This window comes from Calliphora vicina, chromosome 3 (assembly GCF_958450345.1).
Source record: "Calliphora vicina chromosome 3, idCalVici1.1, whole genome shotgun sequence".
Taxonomy (NCBI): Eukaryota; Metazoa; Arthropoda; class Insecta; order Diptera; family Calliphoridae; genus Calliphora; species Calliphora vicina.
The window spans coordinates 37667623-37685708 of NC_088782.1; the positions used below are offsets into that span (position 1 = coordinate 37667623).

General features: G+C 27.1%; 2 protein-coding genes across 3 annotated transcripts in view; one reads left to right on the plus strand and one right to left on the minus strand.

Moving 5' to 3' along the window:
* LOC135953297 (elongation factor-like GTPase 1) overlaps positions 1-18086 on the minus strand; it is a 328020-nt gene that overhangs the window by 40500 nt on the left and 269434 nt on the right. The gene's annotated exons all lie outside the window — the stretch shown is intronic.
* The window catches only part of aos (argos), a 60170-nt gene continuing 49787 nt past the window's right edge, over positions 7704-18086 (plus strand). The window contains exons 1-2 of one of the 2 annotated variants that reach the window (XM_065504775.1): positions 7704-8672; positions 11900-13210. In XM_065504775.1, the coding sequence (XP_065360847.1) occupies positions 12665-13210 (546 nt within the window). In that variant the 5' untranslated portion in view covers positions 7704-8672; positions 11900-12664. The remainder of the gene's footprint in view (positions 8673-11899; positions 13211-18086) is intronic. The other variant, XM_065504776.1, reaches the window with a different exon arrangement.

Consider the following 18086-nt stretch of genomic DNA (forward strand, 5'->3'; position numbering starts at 1 on the left):
ATAAACTCGGAAGTTATAAGCAACTTAACAAAAAAGTCATAAAACCAAAAAAAGCGAAAAAACAAATTCAAAAATTTTCTCGGATTACCAGGCCAACAGAATCAAGTAGGAAGTAAAGTTCTAATAATTATTTTAGTTTTAATGCAATAACTTCTTAACGTCTTAAAATATCTAGATGGAACTTTTTCCATAAGCTAGCTTAGAACATGAGCTATTTAATGAATTTTAGATTTACCGCCCACAGCCACGCCCACTACCTCAAAAATATATGATTTAACAACAATTGCTTATAACTTCCCTTCTATACTATTGATGTAAATATTAATAATATTAACATGGCATAAGAAAGCAGACGACATAATGAGCAAAATTTTATAACAATCGATAAACAATTCCAGGAGTTACAAAGGTTTTAAAGTAAGACTTAACAAGCGTTAAACCATTGAGAAATAGCTTAGAAATTATTTAATATTTATCGCTATATATTCAAAGCTGTTTCACTTAGCCAAACGAAACTCATTCCATTATATAGAATGGAACATGGGCTTTCAGATAAACTACATTTTTGTTTCCTTCGTTCACGTAGACTGTATCAAAATAGCTCCTTTATTGTAAAAATGCTTATAACATTGTAAGCGTTATGTATATGAGAAAAGCTGTAACGTCAGATTATAGCTAATATTTTTCCATAAATCCTATATAAGTTTTATGCCGATAAATCTATAAACTCGGAAGTTAACAAAAAAGTCGTAATGCCAAAAAAAAGCTAGAAAAAAATTCAAAAAATTTCTCTGATTACCAGGTCAACAGAATCAAGTAGCAAGTAAAGTTTTAATATATATATTAGTTTTAATGCAATAACTTCTTAACGCCTTAAAATATCAAGATGGAACTTTTTCCATAAGCTAGCTTAGAGCACGAGCTATTTAAAGAACTTTGGCTTCACCGCCCACTGCCACGCCCACTACTTCAAAAATATATGATTTGAAAACAATTGCTTATAACTTCCCTTCTATAGTACTGATGTAAATATTAATGATATTAGCATGGCATGAGAAAGCAGACAACCTCATCTGTCAGTGAGTAAAATTTTATAGAAATCCGTCAATAATTCCAGGAGTTAGAAGGTTTTAAAGTAAGAGGTGGTAAGCGTTAAAACATTGAGAAATAGCTTATAAATTATTTCATATGTATCGCTATATATTCAATGCTGTTTCATTTAGCAGAACGAAACTCATTCCATTAGATAGAATAGAACATGGGCTTTCAGATAAACTACGTTTTTGTTTTCTTCGGTAACTTTGACCTTATAAAAATAGCTTCTTTATTACAAAAACGCTTATAAAATTTTAAGCGTTATCCAGATGTGAAAAGCTGTAATGCCAGATTATAGCTAATATTTTCCATGTATCCTGTATGAAGTTTCATGACCATAAATCTATAAACTTGGAAGTTATAAGCAACTTAACAAAAAAGTCATAAAGCCAAAAAAAATATCTAAAAAATTTCACAAATTTTCTCGGATTACCAGGCCAACAGAATCAAGTAGGAAGTAAAGTTTTAATAAATATTTTAGATTTAATGCAATAACTTCTTAACGCCTTAAAATATTTAGATGGAACTTTTTCAATAAGCTAGCTTAGAACATGAGCTATTTAATGAATTTTAGATTTACCACCCACTGCCACGCCCACTACTTCAAAAAGATGTAATTTGAATGCAATTGCTTATAACTTCCCTTCTAAACTATTGATGTAAATATTAATGATATTATTATGGCATGATAAAGTGGACAACCTTATCTGTCAATGAGTAAAATTTTATAGCAATCGGTGTACAATTCCTGGAGTTACAAAAGTTTTAATATAAGACCTAACAAGCGTTAAACCATTGTGAAATAGCGTATAAATTATTTCATATTTATCGCTATATATTCAAAGCTGTTAGCATTTAGCAGAACGAAACTCATTCCATTAGATAGAAGGGAATATGGTCTTTCAGATAAATTACTTTTTTGTTTTCTTCGGTAACGTTGACCTTATAAAAATAGCTTCTTTATTACAAAAACGCTTATAAAATTTAAGCGTTATCCAGATGTGACAAGCTGTAATGCCAGATTGTAGCTAATATTTTTCTGGTATCCTGTTTCAAGTTTCATGCCCATAAATCTATAAACTTGGAAGTTATAAGCAACTTAACAAAAAAGTCGTAAAGCTAAAAAAATTAATTAAAAAATTTTCTCGGATTACCAGGCCAACAGAATGAAGTAGGAAGTAAAGTTCTAATAAATATTCCAGTTTTAATGCAATAACTTCTTAACGGCCTAACATATCTAGATGGAACTTTTTCCATAAGGTAGCTTGGATTATTACCTATTTCATGAACATTAGATTTACCGCCCACTGCCACGCCTACTATTTCTAAAATGTACAATTTAAATACAATTGCTTATAACTTCCCTTCTAAATATACCATTGATGTAAATATTAATGATATTAGCATGGTATGAGAAACCAGACAATCTTATCTGTCAATGAGCAGATTATAGCTAATATTTTTCCATAAATCCTATATAAGTTTTATGCCGATAAATCTATAAACTCGGAAGTTAACAAAAAAGTCGTAATGCCAAAAAAAAGCTAGAAAAAAATTCAAAAAATTTCTCTGATTACCAGGTCAACAGAATCAAGTAGCAAGTAAAGTTTTAATATATATATTAGTTTTAATGCAATAACTTCTTAACGCCTTAAAATATCAAGATGGAACTTTTTCCATAAGCTAGCTTAGAGCACGAGCTATTTAAAGAACTTTGGCTTCACCGCCCACTGCCACGCCCACTACTTCAAAAATATATGATTTGAAAACAATTGCTTATAACTTCCCTTCTATAGTACTGATGTAAATATTAATGATATTAGCATGGCATGAGAAAGCAGACAACCTCATCTGTCAGTGAGTAAAATTTTATAGAAATCCGTCAATAATTCCAGGAGTTAGAAGGTTTTAAAGTAAGAGGTGGTAAGCGTTAAAACATTGAGAAATAGCTTATAAATTATTTCATATGTATCGCTATATATTCAATGCTGTTTCATTTAGCAGAACGAAACTCATTCCATTAGATAGAATAGAACATGGGCTTTCAGATAAACTACGTTTTTGTTTTCTTCGGTAACTTTGACCTTATAAAAATAGCTTCTTTATTACAAAAACGCTTATAAAATTTTAAGCGTTATCCAGATGTGAAAAGCTGTAATGCCAGATTATAGCTAATATTTTCCATGTATCCTGTATGAAGTTTCATGACCATAAATCTATAAACTTGGAAGTTATAAGCAACTTAACAAAAAAGTCATAAAGCCAAAAAAAATATCTAAAAAATTTCACAAATTTTCTCGGATTACCAGGCCAACAGAATCAAGTAGGAAGTAAAGTTTTAATAAATATTTTAGATTTAATGCAATAACTTCTTAACGCCTTAAAATATTTAGATGGAACTTTTTCAATAAGCTAGCTTAGAACATGAGCTATTTAATGAATTTTAGATTTACCACCCACTGCCACGCCCACTACTTCAAAAAGATGTAATTTGAATGCAATTGCTTATAACTTCCCTTCTAAACTATTGATGTAAATATTAATGATATTATTATGGCATGATAAAGTGGACAACCTTATCTGTCAATGAGTAAAATTTTATAGCAATCGGTGTACAATTCCTGGAGTTACAAAAGTTTTAATATAAGACCTAACAAGCGTTAAACCATTGTGAAATAGCGTATAAATTATTTCATATTTATCGCTATATATTCAAAGCTGTTAGCATTTAGCAGAACGAAACTCATTCCATTAGATAGAAGGGAATATGGTCTTTCAGATAAATTACTTTTTTGTTTTCTTCGGTAACGTTGACCTTATAAAAATAGCTTCTTTATTACAAAAACGCTTATAAAATTTAAGCGTTATCCAGATGTGACAAGCTGTAATGCCAGATTGTAGCTAATATTTTTCTGGTATCCTGTTTCAAGTTTCATGCCCATAAATCTATAAACTTGGAAGTTATAAGCAACTTAACAAAAAAGTCGTAAAGCTAAAAAAATTAATTAAAAAATTTTCTCGGATTACCAGGCCAACAGAATGAAGTAGGAAGTAAAGTTCTAATAAATATTCCAGTTTTAATGCAATAACTTCTTAACGGCCTAACATATCTAGATGGAACTTTTTCCATAAGGTAGCTTGGATTATTACCTATTTCATGAACATTAGATTTACCGCCCACTGCCACGCCTACTATTTCTAAAATGTACAATTTAAATACAATTGCTTATAACTTCCCTTCTAAATATACCATTGATGTAAATATTAATGATATTAGCATGGTATGAGAAACCAGACAATCTTATCTGTCAATGAGCAACATTTTATAGCAATCGATCAACAAATCCAAACGCTTATAAAATCTTAAGCGTTATCTCTATGTGAAAAGCTGTAATGCCAGAATTAATTGAGCTTTTGATATAAACTCAGTGCTATACTTACCGTAATACCGTTTTCGTATGTATGTAAATGCTTATCAATTACATACTTACCTTTTACCTTAACATTACTAAAAATATATAACATATCATGTGAAAGCCGACCACTTTCTTCATTACTTCAGCTTGTGCCATTGATTTTTGGAACTTCTCTAGAAGCATAAGGACACTACAGCACTGTACAAAATTTTAACACCTTTTTTGTCCAAAATTCAAAATTTAAATTATTAGAAAATTTAATGTAACAGAATTATAACAAATTAAATATTGCGTTACGTTACTTTATGGGCTTCTAAATGAGTCAGTAGGGTTTTTTCGAATAAGTAGTCTTCATAGACTTTTAACCAGTGTTTTAAAAGAAGTATAAAATGACTATATTGGGTTGTCCAGTTAATTGAATTTTTTAGTTTTTATCGGTATAAAATTAATTAATTCTATTATTTTATTAAAAAACTTAAGTGTTAGATCTGGAAAACATGCGGCGAAATTTTTCAAATCAGATTGTAGATAAGTAATCAAATTTAAACAACTATTATTGTTACTATTTTCTGTAAATATGCATATCCTTAGAAGTTTTAATGATACACAGAAAGTATTATTGCTTAAATATTGCCAAACAATCGCTTGTCTAATTTTGTTTTCTACAAATATTTGTATAGATTTTATTAATGTTTCTGTTTGATTTTTATTTTAATACGACACTTGGTATAAAATAAGAAAACAAGCATTTATCATGCGCATCTTACTCACATTCGGTAATTTCGTTTGCAAGTGTGTTTTTATCATGAGTTGATATAATTCTCATTTGGTTAAAAAAAAACAAATTTTAATAAGTAGTTTTGTTTTTGTCTAAGGCTTTGCAAAAATATGTTAATGTATGATAAAAATCTAAAAACATTAAACCATTGTTTAATGTTTTTAGATTTTTATTGCTTTTTCTTTCTTTATTTTCTTTTTTGTGTTTTTTTTCTTCTTTATTTTCCTATTTTTGTTGTCTTTTTTATTTTTACATTTTTTTATTGTTTCTAACCAATTTTGATTAAAAATATTTTTTTGGACCTGACAAAACTATTACAGTTTTAAAGAACTTTTTGTTTGAAATTTGTTGTAAATTCAAACAATTTTTTTTAGTTAATTTCAATTTTTTTTTCAATTAAATTTTTGCAAAATTTCTTGTTTGAATTTACAAATTTTGTGATAGGTCCTAATTCAAACAAAATTCTGTCTGATTGAGCAAATTTCTTGATTGAATTTAATTCTTTCTGTGTAGGCATCTCAATAATTCCTTTAGGAATTTTAAATTTGAGTTAAATTTATTCTTAATGACCGATTGTAGTTGAGTGACAACTCAAAAATCGAAAAAATATCTATGGGTATAACAAACTTATATGATTAGCAACAAATTTGGTTATTTAATCATCTCAACAAAAAGGGAAGTTTATTCCGAATCGAACAATTCTTTAGAACTTTCTTCGATCAATGTCTTTAATGGGTCGCTGACGAATCTAATTAGAAATGTGAGTATAATAGTATGACTGTCGTATGTTTCATTAAGTGTGGGGTATCTAAAAATGTTAAATATTCGACATATTCTAAAAACCGGTTTTGGAATAATTCGAAGAAGCGTAATTTTGATAGAAAAAACCGGTTTTCGGTTTTTTCTATCAAAAACCGGTTCGAATAACCGGTTTTTAGCCTTTTTGTCAATTTAAGAATTGAGGTATATTAAATTATTTTTTACCCTTCGCCAAGTGTGGCAAATCGACAAAATCGGCCCACAAATGGCTGAGATATAAGGAAAAAACTGGGACAACCTCGATTTTTGATCTATATCTGGATTAATAAGTTATTAATATAGACAATATGGATATCTAATGATAGATATTTCAAAGTCCATTGCAACGATGTATATAAGGCTATACTAAGATGGAGCTACAATGGGTAAAATTCGGGAAAAATATGTTTTTTATTTTTTTTTCATGAAACATTTTTTTTGTCATACATTATTTTTCCCGAAAATTTTTTTTTTTAAATTAAAAAAAAATTAAAAAAACTTTTTTAAAACAAATTAATAAACAATTTGAAAAAAAAACAATTTAAAACAAATAAATTTTGTTTAAATAAAAATATTTAAAAAAAATAATATTTTTAAGTATAATTCGGTGATATAAGATTCGGCACAGCCGAATAAAATCTTAAAATAAATTTTAAATAATATTCGATTTTGTCGAATAATTCGAGACAAAAAAACCGGTTTGTCGATTAACTCGAAACCCGTCCTTTTGTAAAAACCGGTTTAAAAAAAACGGAAAATTGGAAAAAACCGGTTTTTCGAATAATTCGAAACCCGGTTTGACAAATCTAGGGGTATCACAATGTATCTGGGAGTCTCTGAAAGATCTCATTAATTTCCATATAATGTTCCATATAACCTAAATATTAATTCTAAGAGGATTTCGAGGCATTTCCCCAGATGAAATCATCTTCAGTTAAAATGGCAACACTGCTTAATTAAAACAAACACCTTAAAGATCTCATACACAGCCAGCAATCACAACAGCAACAACAATTTTGAAGCGAGTCAACGAAGGAAAAACACTTGCACACCGTAACGACTGCAACCAACAGCAGCAGCGCAAAAAAAGATGCTGTGAACTTCAAAAATACTTCATTCATAAGTAGCAGCAAATTTTTAAACACACACACACAAACGCACAAACATATCCACACAGATACTAAATGAAGATACATAGCTTCTAGAAAAATGCAACTTCAAACTTAAACAAACATTTTCAAAAACGATGTATCTGTGTGTAAACTGACTAATACCATTACTACAAACTAAAAGAGAACTCAAACTAAGCTAAGAGAGTATGAATATGGAAAAAGAGATATTAATACAAAAGAGAACTTTTTAAGATAAATACCAATACCAAAGCAATTAGAGTTTTAAAAAAGTATTGGTTTTCATTCAAGTTTTTTTGTTTTTCTTTCAATCAGCCAGGGAACAAACACAGATACTACACACACACACACCCATACAAACGCACTTGCACAAACCGTAAAGAGTAAATTAAATTGTTGTTGTTGTTGGTATTTTTCAAATTGAGTATCTATGAGCCTATGTAGTAGGTTTATATCTCTGAGTGTGTGTAAGTATGGATGTGTGTGAGTTTAACACAAAATAAAAAATATTCTGTAAAAATCTCAATACATTTTTGTTGATGCGATCAGTTTTAAAAGTAACGTCATATGAGTTGGTAGTAAAATACCAAAACGTGGTAATAAAAACAACAACGGCAACAACGTCAAAACCGAAAACGTGTTCTATTAACGCATCTAGACGTGTTTTTCCTACTCTAACGATTGAGTCTGTTGTTTTCCAGTGTAAAATTTTTTAAACAACAAAAAAAAAAAAATAAAAACGTAAATGTAAATATTTATTAGATATTTAATGAAAATTACACATTCCTGGCCGCAAACAAGAAAATAAATATAAAAAAAAATAAAATCGAAATAAACAAAACAAAAAAAAAACGCCAAAGTTAATAAATTTATTTACAACTTGTTTATTTGCCCCGTCTCTTGTTGCTGTGTGTAACTAACTAAATAATAACTCTCTGCTGCCTCTTAAACGGTTGGCTCTGGCTGTATTAGTAGAGACAAACAACAACTGCAAAAATAATATATAAAATAAGAAAAACAAAAAAAAAAAGAAAAATATAAATAAAAAAACAATAAATATCAGTATTTGTTGTTTTTGGATGTTGTGTTTAATGAATGAAATTTTTGTGTTTTTTTCACGTTTTTATGAATGAATTTGTTATTTAAACAAAAAAACAACAAAAACAAAAATCTTCTACATATAAAGTGAGCTGAACAACAATAATAACAACATCCAGCCATTTCAACTGTAGCAAACCAACCAACCACCAACAACAACAATAATAATTTTAAAACAAGTTGTTGTATTTAATAGTGTTTTTTTTAAATGAATCAAAAAAAAATAATTTTTGATTGAAACGAAAATATATCAAAAGTGTGCTTTTTGTATCAAATACGAAAAAAAATTGGTTAAAGAAACCTGATTTAAGTGAAAATATTTATGATTTTTTTTTAATTTTCTATGAAATTTTTGGGGTAAATAACGATTTTTAATAACATTTAAGTGATAAATTATAAAATTTACTTTATTAAAGCTTTTTAATAAATTACATTTTTTATAACAAAGAAAAAACTACCAATAGAATAAACATTTTATGAAAAATAAAAACAATTGTTTAAACAAATATTGATATCGTAAATTATTGTCATTTAAAAATTTTCAAAATAGATAGGACCCTAGAAACGGTTGATTTTATATTTAAAATAATAAAAAAAACTATTTCTACTATATATTGAACATACACGATCATTAATTAAAATTAAATTTATTTAGCAGCCTTGAATATTAAGTCCTGTGATCAATAATTAAAGATCGTGAGTCAATATGATCCACAGAATTTATTTAATAATCCACAGAATAAAGCTTTTTAATATCGTTACACCGTAGTACTTCTATACAGATTACAGTATTCAATATTTCTTCAAAATGAGACCTAAAATTATCTAAGTTCATTAGAGCGCAATATTATGAGAATTTAGCAAATGTATGGTAAATCATAAGAAAATATCCCTTTAAATTTAGAGCAAGTCTCTTGCCCAAAACAATCAACACTCAAAAATTTTTTTTCATTAATCTGACTTTACCTCTGACATCTATAAACACAAGAGATTTGCGCACATAAATTCCCTAATGTGAAAGGGGTCTAAGCAAATTATTTTTAGTGCTTTTCTGTTTGCCTTGGTGAAGCCCTTTAGATTATTATTAGCATACATAAAGGACCTGTAAGCTTTCCCTGAAACACTAAATAAACCTTCACTAGTTTTTAATTTCTTATTCGGCCTGTCACACATTTTTTCGGAATGGTTACAATTCAATAGATTTTATTCCGATCGTGCAATTTATTAATAAAAAAATATTGAATAATTTTGTATTTCTGATTTATTATATTAAAACAAAAGTGAAAATCGAAAATGGTTTTTTATTATGAAAGAATTTTTCGTTTTACTTTTTCTGAAGAAAATAAATGCGGAATTAATTCCTCTTTCGATCGGAGTAGAATGCTGTGACTGTGTATTTTTTTTTTAATTTTCTCAAAAATAAGTGTTTTCAAAAATGTTGAAAATATTTCGATGATTATTACATGAAAAATCCGATAAGATTGTAAAAAGTGTTCAGAAATAGAATACAAAGTCCTGGGGAAACTGTTTTTTTTCAGGCTGAATCCGAAATGCACCTAATATTCAGCCTAGTGCTCACTTTTCAAATGCCCTGTAGCACTCCCTTTATATGTTGGACTCTATGTGTTTGGGTTTCGGTATTCGGCCACATTTTTCCCGAAACCCGAAAACCTAATACGAAACTAAACACTCATTCAAACTTTAGAATACACATACAGATTTTCAAATTTAATTTACAATTTTTTTTCAATGAAAATTAATCAGATCAAATACTTGGTCAGGATTCGAACCTACAACAGACTAGTACTCTGGCAATTGATTTCTAGATTTAGGTGCTGAAGATAAAATTGCACAAATTCAGCAATTGCTTTTAAACAATCTAATATATTTTGATTTTTTAGCTATAAAATGAAACGTTAGTATGAATATTAATTATTTCAAACAATTGAATATTAAATTAGTAAATTATTTAGACTAGAGTTCATTAGATTATTTTCATTGGAAAGAAAATCTTTATTTATTAAATTTTCATAATTTCAAAAGAATACACAAAATGTTAATTTAATTATTTAGATACACGAGATTAGCACACTTCCGTGTCGATATTAGGGTCACTTGTAAAAAATAATCTATTTAACTCACAATTTTAGAGAAATACAATACAATAAAGGACTTATTTGAAGCTTTCTTCATTTGGTTCAAAGTAAAATAATATTTAATCATAAAAGTTCTACAAAAATCATAAAATGTTAGTTCCAACATTTTTTAAAATTTTTCATTCAGTTACAATATGCGCCAATATATAATTTACATATATTTTAACTTACACCAATCAGGGTCGATTCTGGTTCTGTGAAACGGTGAAATGAAAAAAAAAACTTTTCGTTTTCATAAGAACTTTTCATATTATCATTTCACAATTACACAAATTGCGATTTCCGTTCTTCAATTTGTTTTATTCAACTTTTTCTTTTCATATGAAAACATTTGAATTTATTCATTTTTTCACTAAACGAGAATCAGAAACTCTATGAAAAAACTTTTCATTTCACCGTTTCACAGAACCAGAATCGATCCCCAGATCAGACATTTTATCAGGACTCGAACCTGCAATCGTAATAGTGATTAGCGATTTATTTGTATATTAACCATTGGTTATTAATAGGGAGAGATACGTTGATATGATCGTACATATTTTGATACTATTTCGCATTCAAAAGTACCGTAGTATACTCTTTACATACCTTCAGTATTTTTTATAAGCATGTCCGTTCATGTCGTAACAATTTTATTTTCTTTTAATTTCGCCCTGACAAATCCCCGGATTTTTGTATAATTGAATTCTGAAAAGGGAATCAAAATGTTTTCTTTTACAAAATTTAAGGATATTCCATAAGATTGAATGTAGTCTGAAAAACTCAATGAAAACTCATAAAGCAAACTAATATCGTCTAAAAAGTTGATAATACGATAATACATTTCAAAAGCGGTAGAAATAATAAATTAAAACAAACGATATAATAAATTGACAAAAATTTACGATAAAACGATAAAAAAGTAAAAAAAAAGATTCATAAAACAAGCTACTACAGTCAAACTATAAATTAAAAAAATACGATAAGTTATATTCTAAGATAACAAATATTTAATATCGTATTTCTTTAATATGTGAACATTTCTCATTTAAGCAAAAAACTTTTCTATAAAATAAAAAAAAATTACAAAAACATTAATAACATAAAAACTAATATCGTAAAATTTTAAATCATATAAAATATACGATAAAATAAAAAAAATTACAAATAAATGTCAGAATATTAAAAAAAGTATTAAAAACAGTTACAAAACTATTATAATATCGTAATTACTTAATTAATTAAACAAGAAACTGGCATATAAAACCGCAAAAATATTTATATGCAACATTTTCAATATAATATCGTAAAAACTCGAATAACTTAAAATCACAAACATTTACGATAAAAAGGGCCAAAACTAAATAAAAAATGTAACAACATAAATAAATCAAAACAATTAGGGAAATACAAAATTATTTCAATAACGTAACTTTATTTTATTTACAGGATTTCCTCGCTAAAACAAGAAAATCAACAAAAACTCAATATACAAAAAATATATTAAAAATTTTAAACACTTACAATAAAAAAAATAGTTTTTTAAAATAAAAATTAAAAATCGACAGTTACTGTAACCATACAAAAGAAATTAAACAAAATTTAATGAAAAAATCTACAAAAAATTATCAAAAATTTAATTTCATAAATTTTATTGTAAAATAATTAAATAATTAAAATAACAATTCCAAAACCAAACTTGCAACAAATCTATTTAAAGTTCCAAAAAAAAAAAAAAATAATCAACAACATTGTGAATGTAAAAACAAACGTACGAAATCTCGACACGATTTAAAGTTTAATTTCGAAAATCAAATAAAACAAAGATAAATAACGTTTTGTAGTATTTTTTTTATTTTATGGCTGTAAGTTTAAATGAAAAATAAAACACTAAAAAAGCAAAAAATAAACATTAGAACAATTAACATTATAAATAAATAAATAGAAAACAAACAAAAAAAATTAACAAATACCACTACAAAAGAAACAAAAAAGCTCAAGGTGTACAACTATAAATAACAACAACAAAAAACAATAACTGCATACAAACAACAGCAACATAAAATAAAGTTAAATAAAACAAACAACAAACACATTTAACTAAAAGTGTCAATTATACACTTCACTAGAAATTGCTGTAATAGTGGATTTTTTTCTTAACAACAACAACAAAAAAACAATAGAAAAATCAAATAACCAATAACAAAAAACAAAATGTTAATATCAACGGTGTTTATTGTTGCAACACATCTCATAAATGTCTGTTATAGCACGCGCCTGCCATTGGAAGTCTATGAATTAACGCCCAGCAACAATAACAACAACAACCCAGCAGGTGTCACAGCAACAGATTTAAAACATAAAAATCTAGAATATTCCACCATTAATTCCCCAGCAGCAGCATCGTCATCATCTTCCGATTCCACTAACTATTTTAAGCAACATGCTAGCTCATCGTTAAATGATCCTCATCATCCTCCCGAACAAGTAGATCTAAAGATTTTATCTTCGAAAGAGCACACACAAACTCAACTATCCAATCAATTGGATCGTAGGAGATCAAGGCAAATGTTAGATCTTCTCAAGTCGCATCATGATTTAACAGGAAATTACAATAAATTGCATACGCTGCAAATGCAATTGCCCACAACAACAAGTACAACGCATGCTAGTGGCGTAAGTGGTGGTGGTAATGGTGCTGCATCAACTAATGTGGCCCATCATAATGGCAAGGATGTGCGCATATTATATCAAGTTGGTGTAAGTATTAAAATTTGTATTAAATCTTAAATGCTTCTAATATGTTTGTTTAGAAGAAAAATATGATTTTTTTTCAGAAAAATATGATTTTTTTCAGAAAAATGGTATTTTTTTTAAAAAAGACTTTTCAGGATATGCAAAACCAGTTTATTTTTTATATTATAGACATTTGAACACGATGTGCTTATGAAAACTTCGGAATCTGTAGATATATTTAGGATGAATTACCAATAGAGCAAATATAATTTTTTGTACAAAACTTACTTTTTGCACACATGACTTTATTGAGAGTTTTCTGAATATTTCACTTATTGTTTGCAAATATGTCATTCTAGGGATAGTATCATTAAGAGCTAGTTTCTTACTTCTCAGTTAAACGTAGCTTAACATGCTGTTATATCCATTTGTAAGTCAAAAAATACATTCATATCTGTCATTAGTTATTGAACATTATCTGTCATTAGTTATTGAACAAAAATGTGGAATTTTGTGCCAACATAGCGTCATATGCGGGAAGTTTTGCTTTACTTCTTTAATTTGAAAAAAAAAACTGCCGGTGAATCATATCGATTGCTTACCAAAACTTAAGGTGTGTTTCATCGGTTTCAATGTGCGAGACATGATTTGTTTGATTCAAAACATCTCAGACCAGGCCAAGCCAAATTGAAGACCAAGAATTGGAGGCATTACTCTATGAAGATTGTTGTCAACAAGAACTTGCAAAATCATTGGCAGCTACTCAAGCAGCAATTTCATAACGTTTGCAGGCAATAGGATTCATCCAAAAGCAGAGATATTGGGTCAAAAACGAATTGAAGCCGATAGACCTTGAAATGTAATTTTGCATGCTCGAAATGATGTTTTAACGCTATAAAAGGATCTATTACGATTACCCGAAACGTAAGAGGTCGTATGTGAAGCCTGGCCAACCAGCCGAATCGACCAAATTGAACCAAATCCAATTATCCTATGGTGCTAAGGTATTTTGCTCCCACCAAAGCTGCTGAAATCTGACCAGACCAAAACAGGGAACTGTAAACCCAAATTTTCATCGCCAAAAATGTTTGAAAATTGCCACGAATAGAAAATCATTCTAATTTTTATGCTTCCCTCTAAAAAAAGTATCTGCCGCAATAAGAATTCGTTTCTTGTCACAATAATATTTTTATTTAGGCAATACTTTGGAAGACATATTTTCCTACTGCTGTGTTTGCTGGGTATTTTGCTTTTTTTTTGTTGCCATTTTGATATGTATTATACAATATGAAATTTTGTAATTTTCAATAAAATTGCCATTAATTTATTTGCAGACTGTCTCTTCACTCCCCCAAACCACATTACGCTATTTATTTCTTTTCGTTTTTTTCTTTTTCATCTTTAAAAATATAACGTAATATGGTTTTTCAAAACACGATTATTTAATTTAAAATTGTAATAAGAAAAAAAAAATACAACTTTGACCCTTTGATCTTAATTTTTCTTCTTATTTTTTTTTGTTTTAGCAAATTTATTACAATTATTGTTTTTAATAATTTTCTAGCACTATGGGTACGTACAAATGTATGTATGTAGAAATGTATGAAAAGTGACGTAGTACAAGTACAAAGAAAAGAAAATAGAACAATATTTTTCAATAAAATAATTGACTCAACAACTAAAAACAATAAAGACGATTTAAGAATGAAAACCTATTGATAGACAAAATTGTATATACGCAATATGCATATATGTCTCAGTACGTTTTAGAAAATTTGCAATTGAGAAGAGAAAAAAATCAAATGCAATCAATTTAGGCCAAATGCAATTATTACATAAAAATTTAAATGCATTTTTTAATGGAAATTTATTAGGTATTTAGTAAGTAGTTGAATAAGTAGAGAAAACAAATGAGTTATTTTTAGGAAAGCAATTGGCAAAATGAAAACTATTTATAGTTCAACTTTAGATTTTACTGTTTAAACCGCATTCTTTTTATCGTTTTAAAGTGTTTGGGAAGATTTAACAAAACTAAAAAAAGTAGTTAATTTAAACCAGCTTTTTGAAATTTGTCATTATTTTCTGAAGGCTATGATCTGAATCATCGCGAATATTCTATACTTGCTTGCTGTAATATAAGTATATTTGTTAATCTTTTTCAAAACCAATTAAAAAACATGATTTTCTTTACAATAATCTTTTTTTATATTTTATTTTGCTAAACTTTGAATGAAATGCTAAAACGTGACTTTCAGCTAAATAGAAAAACATAGCAAAAAATAATCTCGTTGTAAAATAGTATTTAAAACAAATCATGTACTTAATAATTTATAAATATTTACATAATCTATAGCTATATATTAAACACACATACTATATCTAGTAAATGTAAGTATATATTCATTTATATGAACACATTAACTTACGTCTACATTGATTTTTCTTTACTATTTTATTTTTTTGCTGCGATATACTATTTTTTACACCTGATTTATCAAGTCAAGTAAATAATGTTCGACTGAAAATAAAAACAAAGAAAAAAAACTAAATATTGCACATTTATTTTACTTGCATTGGTTTTTAATGCAACCCACGCAAAATGCAACAAAAAAAACACAACAGAAATTATAAAAAGTAAAAAAAATGTATACAGTCACTCCTTTAAAATTAGTTACACTTGTAATTTAAATCATTATTTAACACAATAAGAGTTACAGGTGAAAACTTGGAACAAGTAAACAGGGTTGTCGCCAAATTGTTTATCAGAAATCATCCAAATCCGACGATTTTGAATTTGTTGAGAATTTTTCATTTTTTTTTGAGGTTAGAATAATTTTTGCTTAATAACTTTACTACTAATAAAACAATCTCGATAATTTTTTAGCAGCAGAAGCTTAATACTTGAATATAACTAAAAATGCAAAAATATATTAGTCAACTGAATAAGAAAACGGAAAAATTTTAAACACAAATTTTGAGGTTAAAAACGATTTTTTTTAAATTTCTCTATAACGGCTAAAATTGAAACATACCCATTAAAGTAAATGAAAAAATTAAAATAACACACATTTATAAAGAATTTATGTTTAAAATTAAGACATTTTTGAGGTTACACACGATTTTCTTAAAAATCTATAATTTTTCTAGGTTAGTATCGTTTTTGCTTAATAACTTTACGACTAATAAAACAATCTCGATAATTTTTTAGCAGCAGAAGCTTAATACTTAAATATAACTAAAAATGCAAAAATATATTAGTCAACTGAATAACAAAACGGAAAAATTTGGAAACACAAATTTTGAGGTTAAAAACGATTTTTTTAAAAATTCTCTATAACGGCTAAATTTGAAACATACCCATTAAAGTAAATGAAAAAATTAAAATAACACACATTTATAAAGAATTTAAGTTTAAAATTAAGACATTTTTGAGGTTACACACGATTTTTTTTTAAATCCAAAATTTTTCTAGGTTAGTACCGTTTTTGCTTAATAACTCTACGTCAAATAAACCATTCTTGTTAATTTTTTAACTGCAGAAGCTTAAGACTTGAATATAACTAAAAATTCAAAAATATCTTAGTCAGCTGAATAAGATAACGGAAAAATCTGTAAACACAAATTTTGAGGTTAAAAACGATTTTTTTCCATTAAATTCTCTATAATAGCTCAACTTGAAACATACTCATTAAAATAAATGACAAAAATAAAATATCACACATTTATCAAGAATTTGAGTTTAAAATTAAGAAATTTGTTCTTCTTTTTTTGAGGTTGTACACGATTTTCTTAAAAATCAAAAATTTGTCTAGGTTAGTACAGTTTTTACTTAATAACATTACCACTAATTAACAAATCTCGTTAAGTTTTTACTAGCAGAAGCTTAAGACTTAAATATAACTAAAAATGCAAAAATATGTTAGTCAGTTGAATAAGTAAACGGAAAAATCGGTAAACACAAATTTTGAGGTTAAAAACGATTTTTTTAAATTTTCTCTATAACGCCTCAATTTGAAATATATTCATACTAAAATAAATGAAAATATAAAAATATCAAACATTTATCAAGAATTTGAGTTTAAAATTAAGAAATTTTTCCTTCTTTTTTTGAGGTTGTACACGATTTTCTTAAAAATGAAAAATTTGTCTATGTTAGTACAGTTTTTACTTAATAACTTTACGACTAATTAACATCTAAAAATGTTAAAAAAATTAGTCTGAAAATTGAAAAATTTTTAAACAAAAAATTTGAGGTTAAAAACGATTTTTCTTTAATTTATCTTTAAATTGTCTATAAACGCTCAATTAAAAACAAACTCATTAAAATAAATAAAAATATTAAAATATTACACCTTTATCAAGATTATAAGATCAAAATTAGGAAATGTTTCCTTATTTTTTTGAGGTTATACACGATTTCTTTAAAAATCTAAAATTTGTCTCGGTTATTACTTAATAACTTTATGACTAAAAAAACAATCTTGTTAATTTTTCTACCAGTAAAAGCTTAAGACTTAATAAATATAAAAATAGAAAATGGACAAATTTTTAAACAAAAATTTTGAGTTTCAAAACTATTTTTATTTTGGATCATATTAAATAAAAAATTAAATATGAAAAAAAATAAATATCACAAATTTACTTCTTTTTTCGAGGTTATATAGGTTTTTTTTTGAAACCGATTGAACACATTCACCATAAGCTTTGGTGAGCAATCGTTGAGCTTCAGCGGCACTTTTTTTCAAATTAAAGAAGTAAAGCAAAACTTCCCGCATATGATGCTTGTTGGTACAAAAAACTTTGCTGGGATCATTAGATTGCTATCTCTAGACGATTATTATAGTCTATTATTTTAGCAATATATGCATGATTGTATTGTATATTTATACTTATTTTTTGC